The following is an 18,213-nucleotide window of genomic DNA, read 5'->3' as shown; positions in this document are numbered from 1 at the left end:
CTGATAAAAATAACAGTTTTAATTGACATCCCATTAGGTCCTTTTATTTTTAGCTATTTTTGGAGTATAAAAACACTGCACACAATTTAAAACACAGAAAAGAATTGCCCATGATCCTTCTACCTAACAAAAATTCATACATTTCTTTCAACATTAATCCATATGCATTAAGATACAAACTTAAAACTTTTATCTTGATTTCCACTTAAAAGCATTTTCCCATGTTGTTTCATCTTCAAAATTATCATTTTCAATAATGCTTCATATTCCAGTGAACAGACATACAAGAATTTAATTAATAGTTTAGTCCTCAGTTTGGTAAATAGCACACACTCAATAAATTTAATTAAATTACTGACCGACCAATTCCCCTATACCATTTCATTTTGAATGTCCATCTGTTGAGGTCTTATCCTAGATTATGGGTCAACAAACTATGGTCTACCTGTTTTGGAATTAAAGTTTTATTGGAACATAGTCACACCTATTCATTTATGTATCATCTACAGCTGCTTTTGCACTACACAAGCAGAGTTAAGTAGTTGTGACGGAGACAGTATGACCCTCAAGCCTAAAATATTTACTACCTGGTCCCTGGCCCTTTAAGAAAAAGTTTGCTGGCCAGTCTCAGTGGCTCAAGCTTGTAATCCTAGCACTCTGGGAGGCCAAGGTGGAGGATTGCTCAAGGTCAGGAGTTCGAAACCAGCCTGAACAAGAGCAAGACCCCATCTCTACTAAAAAATAGAAGAAAAAAATTAGCCAGGCCACTAAAAAAAAAAAAAAAAAATTAGCCAGGCATGGTGGCACATGCCTGTAGTCCCAGCTACTTGGGAGGCTGAGGCAGTAGGATTGCTAGAGGTCAGGAAAAAAAATTGGTTACTTCACATCCCTAGGATATGAACCATTAGCAACACTATTCATCATGTTGAGTATGAAATGAGTGTTATGTAATCACTTGCCCCAGGCTCAAGCATTATAAGAAATCTGACATTCTCCTTTAATCATATCTAGAAAGGAAAAACTCATAAGCATCAAAAATTTTACAATTCCCTTTCTGGCCAACATTTAGTGACAACATCTGGGTCACTACAGATTCAGACACCCATCAAATTATATGAAAATGACTTTTCTGTGGAAACAGCCCAAGTGCCCATCAATCAAAGAATGGATTAATAAAATGTGGTATATGTATACCATGGAGTACTATTCAGCTCTAAGAAACAATGGTGATATAGCACACCTTATATTTTCCTGGTTAGAGCTGGAACCCATACTACTAAGTGAAGTATCCCAAGATTGGAAAAACAAGCACCAGATATATTCTCCAGCAAACTGGTATTAACTGAGTAGCACCTAAGTGGACACATAGGTGCTACAGTAATAGGGTATTGGGCAGGTGGGAGGGGGGCGGGTATATACATACATAGTGAGTGAGATGTGCACCATCTGGGGGATGGTCATGATGGAGACTCAGACTTTTGGGGGGAGGGGGGGAAATGGGCATTTATTGAAACCTTAAAATCTGTACCCCCATAATATGCCAAAATAAAAAAAAATAATTAAAAAAAAAAAAAATGACTTTTCTGAAGTATTGATTTTAAAAGTTAGGCCCTGTTTCTCGATTTGGGTGATATTTACACAAATATGTTCAGTTAGTTAAAATCGAGCTAATCATTTATGATATAGGCAATTTTCTGCATGTATATTATACTTCAATATATATTTTTTAAAAGATAGGAAAAAAGAAAGGAAAAAGAAGAAAAGTAGGCCACCTTCCCTCTTGCCAAGCTGAATAAGAAATTCTCTAGTCAGCATCATGAAAACTACTCAGGTAGATTGCAACTGATTTGACATTTATGACTAGTTCCTATGCATTCATGAAATAATTATTTATTGAATAGGGAATAAAACAGACAAAAAAGTACTGCTTTCATGAAGTTTACATTCTGTGTGCCATGAACTGTGTTAATAAGTACTTGGGTTATAAAAGGCTCAGTCCCTGCCTACAAGAACTCAGTTTAGGGAAAGCCTTCATTTCACACAATCTTTTGAGGACACATGAGAATGTATGCTGGAGACAACCTCCAGCATAAACCTTTTTTTTTTTTTGTGAAAAAAAAACTCAGTCTATTAGAAGAAAGGAGAAAGTATACCTTCTTATTTCCCATTCTTTATAAAGCTTAAACACTTGTATTGCAATTTGGTCAGTTTATGAACAGAAACAATGTGACGTTAAGAGAGATATCAAAGGCGAGAGAGAGTCAATTACATACTACTTATCATTTAACCACATCTGTGTACCACAGGGCAAGCAGGAGGGATGAGCATTCTTACCTTCTACTGACATTTAAAAGTCACCACTCTTTCACCCTTGTATAGAAAAAGACCTCCTCTGAGACTAAGTCCACCCAACTTCACTACCCCTACCTTATCTATACCCTATCAATTCACTACTAATCTCCTAGTACCTTCCCAAAATTCACTAAGGTCTTTGGAATCTGACTCAGTTTTCTGCTTCAACGCTAATCCCAATATCATGCCAGAATACTTTAATGTCCATGTCTATCAATCGAGTTAGCCTTGCAGTTTATTAACAGTTTATTAATCTCAATTCCAATGACCTGATTATCATCTATAGAAATACTATATATTAGATACCCTGAATGACCCTGCCTGCTTTCTTGCCAGTTTAGCAATGTTTTCTATATTGTATCCAGCTGTTTAAGCCATTTCTGAGCTGTCATGAAATAAAAGAATGTGCAGTTTCCAAAAACAAAGTGAAAGTAGGAATGCTAAATATTGAGCAAGAAGGATTGCTTGAGGTCAGGAGTTTGAGACCAGCCTGAGCAACCACAAGACTCCTCTCCTTACAAAATATAGAAAAATTAGCCGAGCCTGTAGTCCCACCTACCCAGGAGGCCGAGGCAGGAGGATTGCTAGAGCCCAGGACTTTGAGGTGACAGTGAGCTATGAATGATGCCACTGCACTCTAGCCCGGGCAACAGGGCAAAACTTGTCTCAAAAAAAAAAAAAACACCTATATAATAATACCTAATATAATGTAAATGCTATGTAAATAATTGTACAGATTTTCACTCTGTCACCTGGGCTAGAGAGCCGTGGCATCCTCATAGCTCACTACAACCTCAAACTCCTGGGCTCAAGCAATCTTCCCGCCTTGGCCTCCCAAAGTGCAGAGATTATAAGCATGAACCACCAGGCCCTATTTTTTTGAATTTGTATTATTTTTATTGGCTTTTTAAAAATATTTTCAATCAGCAGTTAGTTGAATCCATGTATGCAGAACCCACAGATGCGGAAGGCCAACTACATATACATAACAATAGAATATTATTCAGGCTGGATGCAGTGGCTCACACCTATAATCCTAGCACTCTTGGAGGCCAAGGTGGAAGGATTGCTTGAGGTCAGGTGTTTGAGACCAGCCTGAGCACGAGCAAGATCCTATCTCTACTGAAAAATAGAAATTACCTGGGCAACTAAAAATAGATAAATTTAGCTGGGTGTGGTGGCACGCACCTGTAGTCCCAGCTACTGGGGAGGCTAAGGCAGGAGGATTGCTTGAGCCAAGGAGTTTAAAGTTGCTGTGAGCTAGGCTGACGCCACGGCACTCTAGCTCAGGCAATAGAACGAGACCCTGTCTCAAAAAAAAAAAAAAAAGAATATTATTCAGCCATAAAAAGGAATGAAGTTCTGATACATGGTACAAAATGAATGAACCTTAAAGACATTATGCTAAGTGAAAGAAGCAGACACGAAGGGACAAATACTGTATGATTCTACTTAAATGAAGTACCTCGAATAGGCAAATTCAGAGACAAAAAGCAGATTAGAGGTTACCAGGAGCAGGGAGAAAGGAGAATGGGGAGTTACTGTTTAATGGGTAGAAAGTTTATGTTTGGGGTAATGACAAAGTTTTAGAAATAGATAGTGGTGATAGTTGCACAACATTGTGAATATAATTCATACTACTAAATTATACACTTAAAATGGTTAAAATGGTGCATTTTATAACATAAAAAAACAAAAGTTATAAGAGGTTACTGATACTGATATATGCTATAACATGGATGAAACTTGAAAACATCTTGCTAAGTAAAAGAAGCCAGTCATAAAAGACTACATAATACATGATTCCATTTACATAAAATGTCTAAAATAGACAAACCTATAAAAAGAAAAAAATAGATTAGGAGTTACTTAGGGCCGAGGGGAATAGAAAAATAGAGGAGGGACAGCTAAAGGGTATGGGGCTTCTTTTTGAGGTGATGAAAATGTTCTAAAACTGACCATAACTGATGGTTGTACATATCTGTGATCTATACTAAAATCCAGCAGATTGTTTACTTTAAATGGGTGAACTGTGTGGTATGTGAATTATATCTCAATAAAGCTGTTTTTAAAAAGCAGCCAGAAAATGGGGCATGGTAGTGTGCACCTATAATCCCAGCTACTTGGGAGGCTGAGGGGGGAGGATCACTTAAACCTAGAAGTTCAAGACCAGTCTGGCCAACACAGTGAGACCTCATGGCAAAAAAAAAAAAAAGTAGCCAGAGAGAAAATGAGACAGATTACAATTAGACTAATTCAACATCAATGAAAGCAAAGAGCCAGTGAAATAATATTGTCAATATCTTGAGAGAATTTAACTGTCATACTAGAATTCTACACAGCAAAACCAATTTTCAAGAACAAGGGCAAAGTAAAGGCATTTCCAGACAAAGAGGGTTTTCCATCAAAAGATTCTCACTGAAAGAATAAAGGATATACTTTTAGCCAAAAGAAAATGACCTCATATTGAAGGTGTAAGATGTAAAAACAAATGATGAGCAAAGATATTGGTAAATATATGGGCAAATCTAAACAAATATCAACTGCAAAGATTAAATAATAATGTTTACTCTTTTATGTGAGTGTATGGAGAGATAAGGAGAAGAATTAGCTAGAATTAAAACCAGACAACAATAGCATATAAGCTAACAGGGGTGTAATCAGTTAAAGCATTCTAAAGTCCTTATATTATACAAGATGAAGGTAAAGATACCAATTACCTTTTTTTTTTTTTTTTTTTTTTTTTTTCAGAGCTTACAGGATGATATAATTACCTTTTAAGTATGTGTGTTAAAACACCAGAAAGAATAGACAGAGTATGTAACTTCCAAGAAAGAATAGGGGAAATACTACCATCAATCCAACAGAAAGAGGACAGGGGGGGAAATTAGAGGGGGGGGGGGAAACAGGTCATTTAGAAAGCTCAAAATAAGATATCTGAATTTATTTTTACTATATAAATAATCACCACAAAGGTAAATAATTCTCCAGGTAAAAACAAAACTCATCCAATAGGATCAAAAAATTAAATCCAGCTATATGCTATTTAAAGGAGGCATCCAAGACATGAGAGCAGAAAAAGATTTTTTAAAAAATCAAAATACAGAAATATACCAAGCAACTACTAACCAAAATAAAGCTAGGGTATCAATGTCAATATTGGACAAAATACAGTAAAACAAAAGACATTTCTAACAACAAAGGGTTACTTCATGATAAAAGGTTTGATTAAACTTTAATTGTGCATACACCTAACAACATACTCAAAATATATAAAGCAAAATTTGACAGAACTTAAGGAAAAACTGACAAACCTGCCTTCATGGTGGGAGATTTTCAACATACCTTCCTCAGTAATTGATCGAGGGACATCAACAACATCAACAAAAGATCCATTAAGGATGTAGAAAATGCTGATTCCAATAACCTTCAATCCCTTACTCTACTTCAGCAACTCACTCCATGGTCTCTCTGAACCTTGCCATTACACTGAACTGTCCCCTCTTGAAATCTTAAATTTCAATACTACAACATGCTAACATGCCAGTTTTTAATCCCAATATAGTTGACCCTTGAACACAAGTTGGAATTGTGCAGGCCCGCTTATGCATGTTTATTTCTTTTTTTCCAATAGTCGGCCCTCCATATCCATAACCAGATGGAAAATATAGTATTGTGTAGATCGAAATATAGTATGTAGATCTATAGTATGTAGAAATATAGTATGATTGAAATATAGTATGTAGATCTATAGTATGTAGATCGAAAATATAGTATTGTGGGGTGGATAAGGAGGGCTGACTGCCTGACTTGAGCATGTGCAGATTTTGGTATTTACAGCAGTGGGGGCAGGGTATTGGCTGTGGTTCTCAGAACCAAACCCCAGTACCCCCACCACCACTCCCTACCATCACAGGTAACAGGGTACTGAGGGACAGGACAACTACTGTACTTCCTGAATGTCATTAAGGCATCACAAACCTTAGCTGTATGTGTTCCAAATGTGCCCTCCTCTGTCTTCACTTTCTTCCCTTTTCACTCTAGACCCTATGGTCCATCAGCTCTATCACTCTCTTGCCCTATTCTGGAGAAATCACCCACCCTTTCATATTAGTAACGTCACAAATTTGTGCTAACTTTATCTGGGCTCTCAAAACTGTGTCTCTAAAACTGTGTCCCATTCCCATCAGCAGCCATTTCAAAATCTGCACTCTCTTCAAACATAACATTGTATCTTCCCCTCTTCATTCTCAGCATACCTTACCTCCTTGAATGAAAAATTTAAAAAAAAACAATCACTAAGACCACTAGAAAGGAATTTTCTCAGTTGTGTCCCCTACTAATCCACAGATTTATTAACGTCAACACCCATCCTTTTTACTTATTGTCAGCACAGGTATTTCTCTTCCTGTCAAAAAAAAATTCTTATAATTTTAACCCTGATCCCTAGTCTATTTGACACCTCTCCTCTATACCCCCATAGAACCCTGTGGATATTATCATAGGGTTTATCACACTATACTTACCTCTCCCCCACTTTAGAGATCTTTGAGACCCTCTTACTAGGTAGTTTATCTTAGCAAAGTTATTTTTCTATGCTTCATTTGTCTCATCTCTAAAACAGGAATGATATATATAAGTTTCCACAAATCCAGGGTCTCTAGTCATCTTACCCTGGGTAATTATTTGACTTCTCTGTGCTTCAAATTCCTCATCTCTAAAATGTGGATAACAGTATATACCTCATAAGGCTGTCAAGAGGTTTAAATGAGTTAAAACCATATTTTATCTGATATGCATTTTGCACTTAAAGCACATTTCAGTTTAACCTAGCCACATTTCTAGTGCTCACTAGTCACATGAGGCTGGTAGCTACTGCACTGATCAACACAGATACAGAAAAAAAGTCAAAAAAAACTTTTTAAGAATATTGATGTGACAATTAAAAAAAACTTTTAGATCCACAGGACTGGAAAGAATAGTTTATGTATTATAACAATTATTTTCTATATTTTAACATCTCTGAAAACCAAACTAGTCCTATAATCAATGTCATGTGACAGTTTAAAAGGCAGCAATCTTTCTTAGTGGTTCATGAGATGATGGTGCATCTTACAACTGATAGCAACTTAGAGTTGATGAAATACTGCGTATATAAAGCACTTAGTACCTGGCATGTAAGCCTGACATAAATTAGCTATTATATCTTATTCACATTTGTATTTCCAACATTAGTTCAGTGCCCAGCATAGATTGTAGTTAATAAATGTTCAGTGAGAGAATTTATATAGGATGCCTTGCAACCTCAAATTTTGTACATCTAACCCCAAATATATTAAATTCCTTCCAAAACTAGCTCCTTCTCACAAATTTCCTCTGTCATTCTGAGTTCTGCTAACTTATAAATTCAGATCTTTAATTCCTGCCTTTCCCTAATCCAGTTTAGATACCAGGTCATGACAATTCTTCCTTTACAATTTTCCCTAAAATCTGTCTTTTCATTCCCACTGCCACACCCCTAGTCTAAGACAGTGATTCTCAAACTTTTTGGTCTCAGTACCCTTTACACTCTTAAAAATCAGAGAACCCCAAAGAACTTTTGTTTTTCTGGATTCTGTCAATATTCACCATATTAGAAATTAAAACTGAAAAAAAAATTTTTTTAAGACAGTCTCATTCTGTCACTTGGGCCAGAGTGTCATGGCACCAGTCTAGCTCACAGCAACCTCAAACTCCTGGGCTCAAGTGATCCTCCTGCCTCAGCCTCCCAAGTAGCTGGGATTACAGGCACACACCACCATGCCCAGCTAGTTTTTCTATTTTTAGTAGAGATGGGGTCTAGCTCTTGCTCAGACTGGTCTCGAACTCCTGAGCTCAAGCAATCCTCCCTCCTCAGCCCCTCCCAGAGTGCTAGGATTACAGGTGTGAGCCACCAAGCCCAGCCTGGGAAATTTTTTAATGTTTATTAATTCATTAAAAAATAAACCTAATTCAGCTATCAGTAACACCATGGGAAAAAAGTAAAACTATTACATGCTAACATAAACATTCTATGAAAAATAACTATATTTTCCAAACAAAAAAATAGCAAGAACAGTGACATTGTTTTACATTTCTACAAATCTTTTTAATGTTTCAGGCTTCATAGAATACAGTGGGATTGTGCTTCTGCATTCTGTTAAGATATGTTGTTTTGATTGAATTACATAAAGAAAATCCAGCCCTACAGATATGTAAGTTGAAAAAGGGAAGAATATTTTAATAGCCTTCCTAGAAAATTGTGGATATTATTCTTTCATACTATACCAAAACTTGACAAGTAGTAGTTCTTAAGGATCAGCTACAAAGTAGAATCTGAGACCTTATCAATAAAAGGTTTGTATTCTGTTCCATTAAAATTCATTGATATATCTTGCATTTTGAATCGATGTTTTACCCATGCATGATTTTGTAACATGCTTGCTCATCTGGAAATATTGGTTCACTGAGTTATACCAACCTTCCAAATGCTTACACATTTCATTATATAATATCGAAAAATCACATTAATATGGTCACCAATATCATCAGAAAAGTGTAAGTATCTTGAAGCTGTCAGATTCGAAGTGGCAGATTCAAACTTTCCAAACTTCAAATTTTCACTTGAATGCTCAAATTTTATCATTGGCAACAAATACTGCCAGTTGTTTTCTTTGAAATAACAGGCTTGCTTTGTTCGTTTTCAAGAAAACATCTTCCAAATACCAAAGTCTGAATAACCATAGTTTGTACATCAGTCATTCTTTCAAATAAAAGTGGTGTTCCATTAAAAAAAAGCGGCTAATTTGGTTTATAACAGAATCACGCAAGTGCTTTTCCTCAGAACCACCAGCGTAGTTAAGTATACAGAAGGGTTTTGTTTGTATTTGCCATTTCATCACACAGAATATTAAAGAAATGTGTAAAGAGTGAAGAGTTAATAAAACTAATGAATTAATTTTTACTACTTCATCTGACATTCTTAAGTGAAACTAGCATTTCTGTTTTTTACCACAGTGAAGAATACAATAACCACTAGTACAGTCTGGTGCCCCTGCCTTGATTCATTTTAAAGGACTAGCAGTTTTATCCACCACTGCTTTAGCCACATCAGTGCCAAGGTCAAAGTGAAAATAGCACATAATATCTTGGCATTATTATGAAAATAATTTTGACCTTTCAGACTTCCTGAAAAGATCTCAGGGAGCCCCAGGAGGTCCACAGACCATATTTGAGAATTTCCAGTCTAGGACTTTATCATGTTATACCAGATTATCATGTTAGCCTCCTAACTAGTCTTCCTGCCTCTATCCTCTTCCTTAATTCATATTATTTGGTGGTATCAGATACAGCTTCCTACAAAGCTGCTTTAAACATGTTCTGCCGGCCAGGCGTGGTGGCTCATGCCTGTAATCCTAGCACTCTGGGAGGCTAAGGCGGGGGGATTGCTTGAGGTCAAGAGTTCGAAACCAGCACTGAGCAAGAGTGAGACCCTGTCTCTACTATAAATAGAAAGAAATTAATTGGCCAACTAATATATATAGAAAAAAATTAGCCGGGCATGGTGGCGCATGCCTGTAGTCCCAGCTACTCGGGAGGCTGAGGCAGGATTGCTTGAGTCCAGGAGTTTGAGGTTGCTGTGAGCTAGGCTGACACCACGGCACTCATTCTAGCCTGGGCAACAAAGTGAGACTCTGTCTCAAAAAATAAACAAACATATCCTGCCCACAAATTTTCAGTGATTTCCCTACTGAATAGAGAGTAAAACTCAAATTCCTTAGTATCACATTAAAAGACCTCTATAATCTGTCCTTACCCAACTCTTTCAGCGTTACCACCAAACACCAACTCCAATTAAATCAGGCTGGTCTATTTATGGTCTCCTGAAACAATGTACACATTTCACAACTTTGCTTGAAATATTCCCACAATATCAAACATTTCCTCTCATCAAATCCCAAGTCCTATTCAACCTTCAAGGCCCAACGCCCACATACTTTATGACACTTTTTCTAATCACTCTGATTTATAGTGTTCTCTTCCTTCCTGGAAATATTACAATTATGCTCACACTATCATATACTATCTTTGATAGCTTAACCCTTGAGTTGGTATTTAACTCTATGTGCTTTCATTAATTCCCCAAGTAGATTTTAAGTTCCTGGAGTACAGAAACCCTGTGCTAAACTTTTAATCTTCTACAGTGCCTAGTATAATGCAACAAACACAGTAGAAACATCAATTTCTAAAAAGGAAATCAGTGAATGAATTCCCTTCCCCCAAACAAGAGGAATACAGTTAGATGAGTGGTTCACATGGCCTGTCAACTACTGATGGTCCTTGAAAGACTTCCAGGTGGACAGTAGATTGATTTCTTAGAGTTATTAATGTTTTTAATGGGAATAATTATGCTATTTAATCAAAATCAGTCCATTGGCAACTCATGAAAAGTAATCCTCTCCTTCTCATTAATTCTGATGAGGTTTTTGCAGTGTTAATCAAGAAAATGCAGAGTAAGTGACCCAAAGGACCCTGTTAAAGTGGTTTAAAAAGGAAAAGATGGCAATCACCACTCTAGATCAGCAAAAACAACTCCAATGTGGAATCAACTCTGTCTGTAACATTTTTATTTCCTTAAAATAAAATACAAAGCAAATATGATAAAAATTTTATATTTGTTAATGTGAGAAATAGGTGTAAGACAGAATGTTATTCTTTGTACTTGTCTGTATATTTGATATATTTATGTTTGTACTGTTCTCTTTGTACATTTCTGCATATTTGATATATTTTAAAATAAATAAGGAAAAACACATTGTGTATCACTCTGAAGCACATATGGTACGTCACTATACACGCATGTAATATCTGATTGATACTTGATGCTGTCCAATTTTTACTTACCAGTGCATCATCTTGCAATGAAGCAAAAAAGAAGCCATAGAGCAAGTTAATTTGCTCCTTATGATCAATAAAGTCAAACATTGCAACCAGCCAACGATAAAAAAGTACCTATCGAGAGAGACAAAATGCTTATCTTTAGAGAAATATAACCAGTACAGAAGAGCTTAATTCCCCTCTCAGGGCTGTTTTACAATCTTATGGCACAAAGTAAGATAATAGATTTTATTTCTCGGTAAAAATTTCTGTTTGACCAGAGTCCTTGCATCAAGCTATATTGTTCCAAAACTACAGGCTTTGCACAAAAGGCCACAGCCATTACTTCTTAAGTGGCTCTTCCTGGCCAGCCCTTAAGTGGTTCTGAAGGACTTATCATCAAAGTGTTTAAAAAGATTACCTTGATGCTACCAGAACACTTGCCAACACAAAGCCAGGAGACTGCCTTAACCACAGAATCTTCTAATATTAGAGTTGCTGGAATCATGCACTTCAATAGCCGTGTGTTTATAGCATTTCCTGGAAAGCAGATAAACTCTAAATTAAACTACATTTTAGTGTCTCAATGGTTCCTTTACTATTATTCACTCTTAGACCTAAAACTTTCTCTTTATACTGAAGGCAATACAACAGCAGTATAGGAGGAAGAGGAGGAGGGAGAAAAAAACAGCAGTGTATAATATTCAGCATCTCTTATCATCATTAAAAATTATTCAAAACAAAAATGTACCTTTAACTTTTAATATAAACTATAAAGCAAATTATTTGGTCCAAATATTTCTATTTAAAAAGGGGGGATGAGTACAGGGTTTCTTCCTGGGGTGAGGAAAATGTTCAAGAATTAGATAGTGGTGATGATTGCACAATTCTGAATATGCTTAAAAACTGAATTTTTAAAAGGATAAATTTTATGGTATGTAAATTATATCTCAAAAAAAGCCTTTCAATCAGAGAGAAATTTCAAAGATTATTTTTTAATGGCATAATAGACTGATGTATTCAAAGCTACTGACAGACACCTTGCATAAGATGCTATATTTAAGAATAACCTGGCGCGGTGTCTCACACCTGTAATCCTAGCACTCTGGGAGGCCGAGGCGGGAGGATCGCTCAAGGTCAGGAGTTCAAAACCAGCTGAGCAAGAGTGAGACCCCCATCTCTACTAAAAATAGATAGAAATTAATTGACCAATTAAAAATATATAGAAAAAATTAGCCGGGCATGGTGGTGCATGCCTGTAGTCCTAGCTACTTGGGAGGCTGAGGCAGGAGGATCACTTGAGCCCAGGAGTTTGAGGTTGCTGTGAGCCAGGCTGATGCCACGGCACTCTAGCCCGGGCAACACAGTGAGACTCTGTCTCAAAAAAAAAAAAAAAAAAGAATAAATTTATTTGTATCCTCCACTCCCCCAAAAGGGGGGGAGGGAGTAGCAAAATGGAACAGATATCCTTGGAATTAGCCAGCAGTAATTTCATTCTACACTAGTCAAATCTTTCCATCTTGGTCTCTGGCATCCATGGTGTTCTCCCATCTGGTAATAAAAGTGGTATAACAGAGACAGGCTTTGTATATACCAAATATCAACTTCTGCTTATTAAAGTTTAAGAATTAAAATATATCTCAATAATTTCTACCCTATCACTCTGTGGAGAAGAAAGGATGCAGTGATGGCAGGTAATGAATCACAAAAATAAAAATCTCTGCTTTCCACGCTTGTGGTTTCATTTCTTTTTTTCTCTCCCACTCCCATCTACTAACCCTTCTAAGTTTAAAATAATCTCATCACTAACACTTTACACATGTACTAAATTCAAAGGGGGAATTCAGTACTGACTCTACTTTTACTTCCCAGTGGTTTTTTAATTAATTTCTAAAGAGTCTAAAGTCCCTTTGCACTTGATTATGATGACATTTCTAGCATATCTGCCCCTAAATAATGTGTTTCAGCTTACCAAGAGAGCTACATGTAATGATCTACTAGGAATAGGGGACAACACAGAAATAACTAAAAGGAACAAAACGAATGAAGGAGGCCACATTTGACCTCAGTAAATTTGAGCTCAATGGAAAATTGAAAAGTAACACTAGAAAGCCAGAGATTCTTTTTTAAATTGCTATATACAAGTTTCTAGAGTCTGAGGCATGCATTTTTAAATACATCGGAATAGAGACAACGTAAACAGGGGTTTGCCATAGATAAGTAAACCTAAAGGCAATGAAGTAGATTAAGTGATCTTTTAAAGGAGACTTCTGGTATCATTACTTAAATTGTTATCTATGCTTTTTTTCTTTTCTTTTTTGTCTTTGAGACCGAGTATCCCTCGCTCTGTCACCTGGGCTAGAGTGCAGTGGCATCATCATAGCTCACTGCAACCTCAAATTCCTGGGCTCAAGCAATCCTCCTGCCTCAGCCTCCCTAGTAGTTGGGACTACAGGTATGTGCCACAAAGCCCAGCTAATTTTTTCTATTTTTAGTAGAGATAGGGTCTCACTCTTGCTCAGGCTGGTCTCGAACTCCTGACCTTGAGCGATCCTCCCGCCTTGGCCTCCCAGAGTGCTAGGATTACAGGCATGAGCCACCACACCTGGCCTGTTACTATGCTTCTTAAAAGAAATGCTAAAAAATGGTTACCATGTATTTGGTGACAAGAGTCTATGCATTTTATTTGTAATGATATGTAGTAACTGGTCATTTTCAGCATATGCATACAGAAACTTTTGCCTCATAAGGTAGTCTAAACACAAGAAAGGGCCATTTTATAATCTTACCAGATTGGTCTTATGAAGATAATAGTAAGAACTACAACTGATTCCAATGAGAAATCTAACTCAAGGTCTAAAAGGCAAAATACCCAACCGATGACAAACATATCCCCTCAACATACCAAATTTGCCACTGAGTGCCACATTTAATAGAATGTCAATTTCTTCTGGAGCTAACCCATTCTTCCAAGCCACATCTTCCACAGTTTTCAAGTGCTTTTCCAAGGTTTTACCTTTATTTTGTGAAGTTTTAATGGGACCTGAAAAAAACAATATTAAATAGTGAGACCTTTAAGATTCTTTCAGTCCCCAGCCTGAACAATTACAACTTGGGGCTCTTTAAAAGAATAGCTTTATGTAAAATGTCTTCCTAAAAACCCTTCAAAGCCCTTAAAACTCTATAATATTTAATAGCAATAGCACCTTCAGTGAGGAAAGCCTAAGCATGCCCTGACATTCCTTTTCTAAACTATCTAAAAACACTGAACTTATACTATAACCTGTTTCAATACTTAGGCAGGGGTTCCCAAAGTTTGCTGTACATTGGGATCATCTAGGAAGCCTTTTTAAACAATTCCAATACCAAGTTGCATTCCATACCAATAAAATCAGAATGTTGGCATGGTATAGTGGCTCACGCCTGTAATCCTAGCATTTTGGGAGGCTGAGGCAAGATCACTTGAGTCCAGGAATTCAAGGTTACAGTGAGCTATGATCATGCCATCGCACTCCAGCCTGGGTGACAGAGCAAGCCTCTGTCTCTGAAAAAATTAAAAATCAGAATGTCTGACAATGGACATAAGTTTTGTTTTGTGTTTTAAGATTCTCCAGTGATCCCAATATGCAGCAGTTTGGGAACCACTCTGCTAAGATGTTTTGCTCTTGTGTCCCTAGTACCTAGCATATAGATATGTAGGAGGTGCTCAATAAATGTATATTTTTACAGAAATAGGACATTCATAGGGAAAACAATCCACCTTTACCTTTCTCAAAGTATCCCACTGCTATTTGCAAAGTGTCTTCAGCTTGATCATCAGCATGTTCATAATCTTCCACGGGACTCTTTTGTCCATGTTTTGAGATGCTCTTTGAGTCACTTTGATCCTGTTTTTCTCTCCAGGCTGAGAGCTTGGTTTGACGACTATTACTACCTTGTGAAGTATTGTTTTGTGCCTGGGAGTTCTTAACTCTTTTTTGAGGCAACATTACTGCATATGTTCTATTCAGAAACAAATGTTAAGTTATAGTTAATCAGCCAAACTCCCTTTTCCTCCACAGGGATAGGGATCACATTTGCTTGTATTCCCAATACTTAGTACACAATACCTAGCATACAACAGATATACAATAAATAAGTTGACAATCCAGGAAATAAAATCTATAGGTTAACTTTCTCAGAAAGCCCTTGATCTAAATAGAAACAGAGAGAAACAACTTGCCAAGGTAACATTCATCAGCTGAACTGGCCTTCTTGTGGAAAAAAACAAAACATAACAGTAAGATTACTGGCAACATAGGAAATTCTCTCTTAGAATGGCTACATCATATCAGTGAGTCCAAAACTAATCCATTTCATGAACTCAGTCTTACTTTCTCCACTCCTGTTTTCTCCATTCCTCTTTGATTTTGCTTTTAAACTTTATGCTCCTCATTTGTCAGTGCTAAGACTGCATAGTTCAAAAGCCAAACTGGTGGCAAAACTAAGCATTCTCAGGAAAGAAACATTCCCAATTTATTAATTCACTTATTCAAAAAAATAATTACTGAATATCATCTATATGCTAAGTACAATTCTAGGTACCAGAGATAAAATAATCAAACAGTCAGGGTCCCTGCTATCATGAAACTTTCACTGGGGGAAGGGGTAAGAGTCAATAAATAAGTAAATAATAATGAATATAATACACAGTGATGTGATAGAAAATAGGGCAGGAAGCTACTTTGAAATAAGTGTTCAGAGAGCCCCTCTGAGGTGACCTTTAAGCTGAGATTTTAATGCAAGAAGGAACCAGCCATGTGAAGATCTGGTAGAAGAGTATTTCATGGACAGGGAAGAGGAAGACATGCTAAGACCTTAGAGTAAAAACCACTTTGAGGCTGAGCGCAGTGGCTCATGCCTGTAATCCTAGCACTCTGGGAGGCCAAAGTGGGAGAATTGCTTGAGCCCAGGAGTTTGAGATTGCAGTGAGCTATGATGATGCCACTGCACTCTACCCTTGGCGACAGAGCAAGACTCTGTCTCTAAAATAAAATAAAATAAAAAGCTTTTTGTGTTAAAGAAACAGCAGCAACACCAGTGTGCAGGGAGTGGAGTGAAAGAGGTAAAGGGTAGTAACAGATGAAATCAGAAAAGTAGCCAAGGACTAGATCATATTGGGACTTGTAGGCCAGAGTAAGGAGTTTAGATTTTAAGTGTCATAGGAAACCATGGGGGTAGGAGAGGGTTAAAGAGAGGAATAATATACCATCTGATGTGTGGTGGCTCACGCCTATAATCCTAGCACTCTGGTAGGCCAAGGCAGGAAGATTGCTTGAGCTCAGGAGTTCGAGACAGGCCTGAGCAAGAGTGAGATCCCGTCTCTACTAAAAATAGAAAACAAAATTAGCCAGTCAACTAAAAATAGAAACAAAAAATTAGCCGGGCAAGGTGGCTCCTGCCTATAGTCCCAGCTACTCGGGAGGCTGAGGCAGGAGGATCACTTGAGCCCAGGAGTTTGAGGTTGCTAGGCTGACGCCATGGCACTGTAGCCCGGGCAACAGAGTAAGACTCTGTCTAAAAAAAAAGGTCATTTTAGCTGCAGTGTGAAGACTAGAACGTTAGGTGTCAAGGAGTGGCAAGAAACCAATTAAAAGGCTGCTACAGAAGTCCAGATGAGGGATGACTTGTAGTCTGCACCAGGCCTACGGTGTGTAAAGTGTAGAAGTGGAAAATGATTAGATTCGTGCTATGTTTTGGAGGTAGACTGGACAAGCTGTAATAAAAGAATTGGATGTAGGAAAAAGGAAAGAAAAACCAAGAATGATTTCTAAGTTTTCAGCTTCAAAGGGGAAAAACTAAGGGAATGATCGTAACGACACTAGATCCCACCTCCCTAGAACAGATGAAGGCAGAGCAGGAGAGTAATTTGCATGTCCAATCCAGAAGAGTTTCCAAATTCCGAATTGTTTCCTAGGGTCCTACAAAAGGGCGGGGGAGCAGCTTCTAACCCCATCCCATCCGGTTGAACCCTCCCTGAGGCGCTACCAGAGGATCCCTTTCACAGCCTGCCCCAGCGGGGAGCGAAAATGACCACAGAAAACCCGACCCCAGCCACACCTTGCAGGACACTTCCGCTCTCAGAAGTTAAGAAAGTCCCTCCGCTCTTAGGGCGTCCATTTCCCGCGGTGTTTAAAAGCACCTTACCTGACACACTGTTGGGCCCCAAACCTCTGAAGTCCGAATGCCGCCTCCGGGATTCAAAGGAGCAGGCCCCACCCTACGCATGCGCTTCTGAGGAGGCCCTGGCGGCGGCTGGGCGGAGCGGCGAACTCTGCAGGAGCCTGATTGGTTGAAGTACGGCTCTATGGCGGGAGGTGGCGCGCGCGCCGACGCTGACGCAGACTCAATTACGGGGAACGGCTTGCCCCACCCACCCGGTCCTGGGGGCGCGCAGCGAGTGGGCCGTTGCTGCTGGAGTCAGCTGATTGGCTGGCGTTCTCACTGTTCTAATAATGTTCGCCCTCATCATTTTGCGTAAAACGGGACAATTAGTGTTTCGGTTCTTGAATTTAACATTATCAATCACAGTGATCACTTTGCCCAGACTGACCTCAAGTGTCGGGATTTTGAATCTGTAGGAAAATATGAAACCGCAAATTTCACAATAAAGGCGGTTTCTTCCATGCTGAGACTTAAAGTGTCTTGTTACTTTCCCCAAGTGAAGCTAGAGGGCAAAAGGAAAAAGAAAGGCTGGATCTTCCCTCCTTTTACGGAGGATGGGTACGGTTACCCTCCGAGGTTTTCTAGAAATGTGTGTTCTGAACCAGATGTTGTGCCACCTTGTAAGTAGTTAGCTGCCAACATGTAAATATTCTAACCTTGAGGAATCAATTGCCCTTAAAGAAAGTGACTAAAACAGCATTAGGGGCTTAGTCCGAGGTTTGAGGTTAGTCCCTAATTTATTCTCTTATTAAAGTAGGAATA

At 38.0% G+C, this 18,213-nt stretch overlaps 1 protein-coding gene across 1 annotated transcript in view; it reads right to left on the bottom strand.

Annotated features, from left to right (window-relative positions):
• Window positions 1-17,536, bottom strand: part of CENPI (centromere protein I) — a 66,970-nt gene extending 49,434 nt beyond the window's left edge. The window contains exons 1-5 of the mRNA XM_012767408.3: window positions 17,434-17,536; window positions 15,014-15,249; window positions 14,153-14,290; window positions 11,669-11,787; window positions 11,275-11,382 (exon numbers count right to left, since the gene is read on the bottom strand). Coding sequence (XP_012622862.2) covers window positions 11,275-11,382; window positions 11,669-11,787; window positions 14,153-14,290; window positions 15,014-15,236 — 588 coding nt within the window. The 5' untranslated portion in view covers window positions 15,237-15,249; window positions 17,434-17,536. The remainder of the gene's footprint in view (window positions 1-11,274; window positions 11,383-11,668; window positions 11,788-14,152; window positions 14,291-15,013; window positions 15,250-17,433) is intronic.
• Between the last annotated feature and the right edge of the window lie 677 nt (window positions 17,537-18,213).

This window comes from Microcebus murinus, chromosome X (assembly GCF_040939455.1).
Source record: "Microcebus murinus isolate Inina chromosome X, M.murinus_Inina_mat1.0, whole genome shotgun sequence".
NCBI lineage: Eukaryota > Metazoa > Chordata > Mammalia > Primates > Cheirogaleidae > Microcebus > Microcebus murinus.
This window is presented reverse-complemented; position numbering and strand designations above follow the sequence as displayed.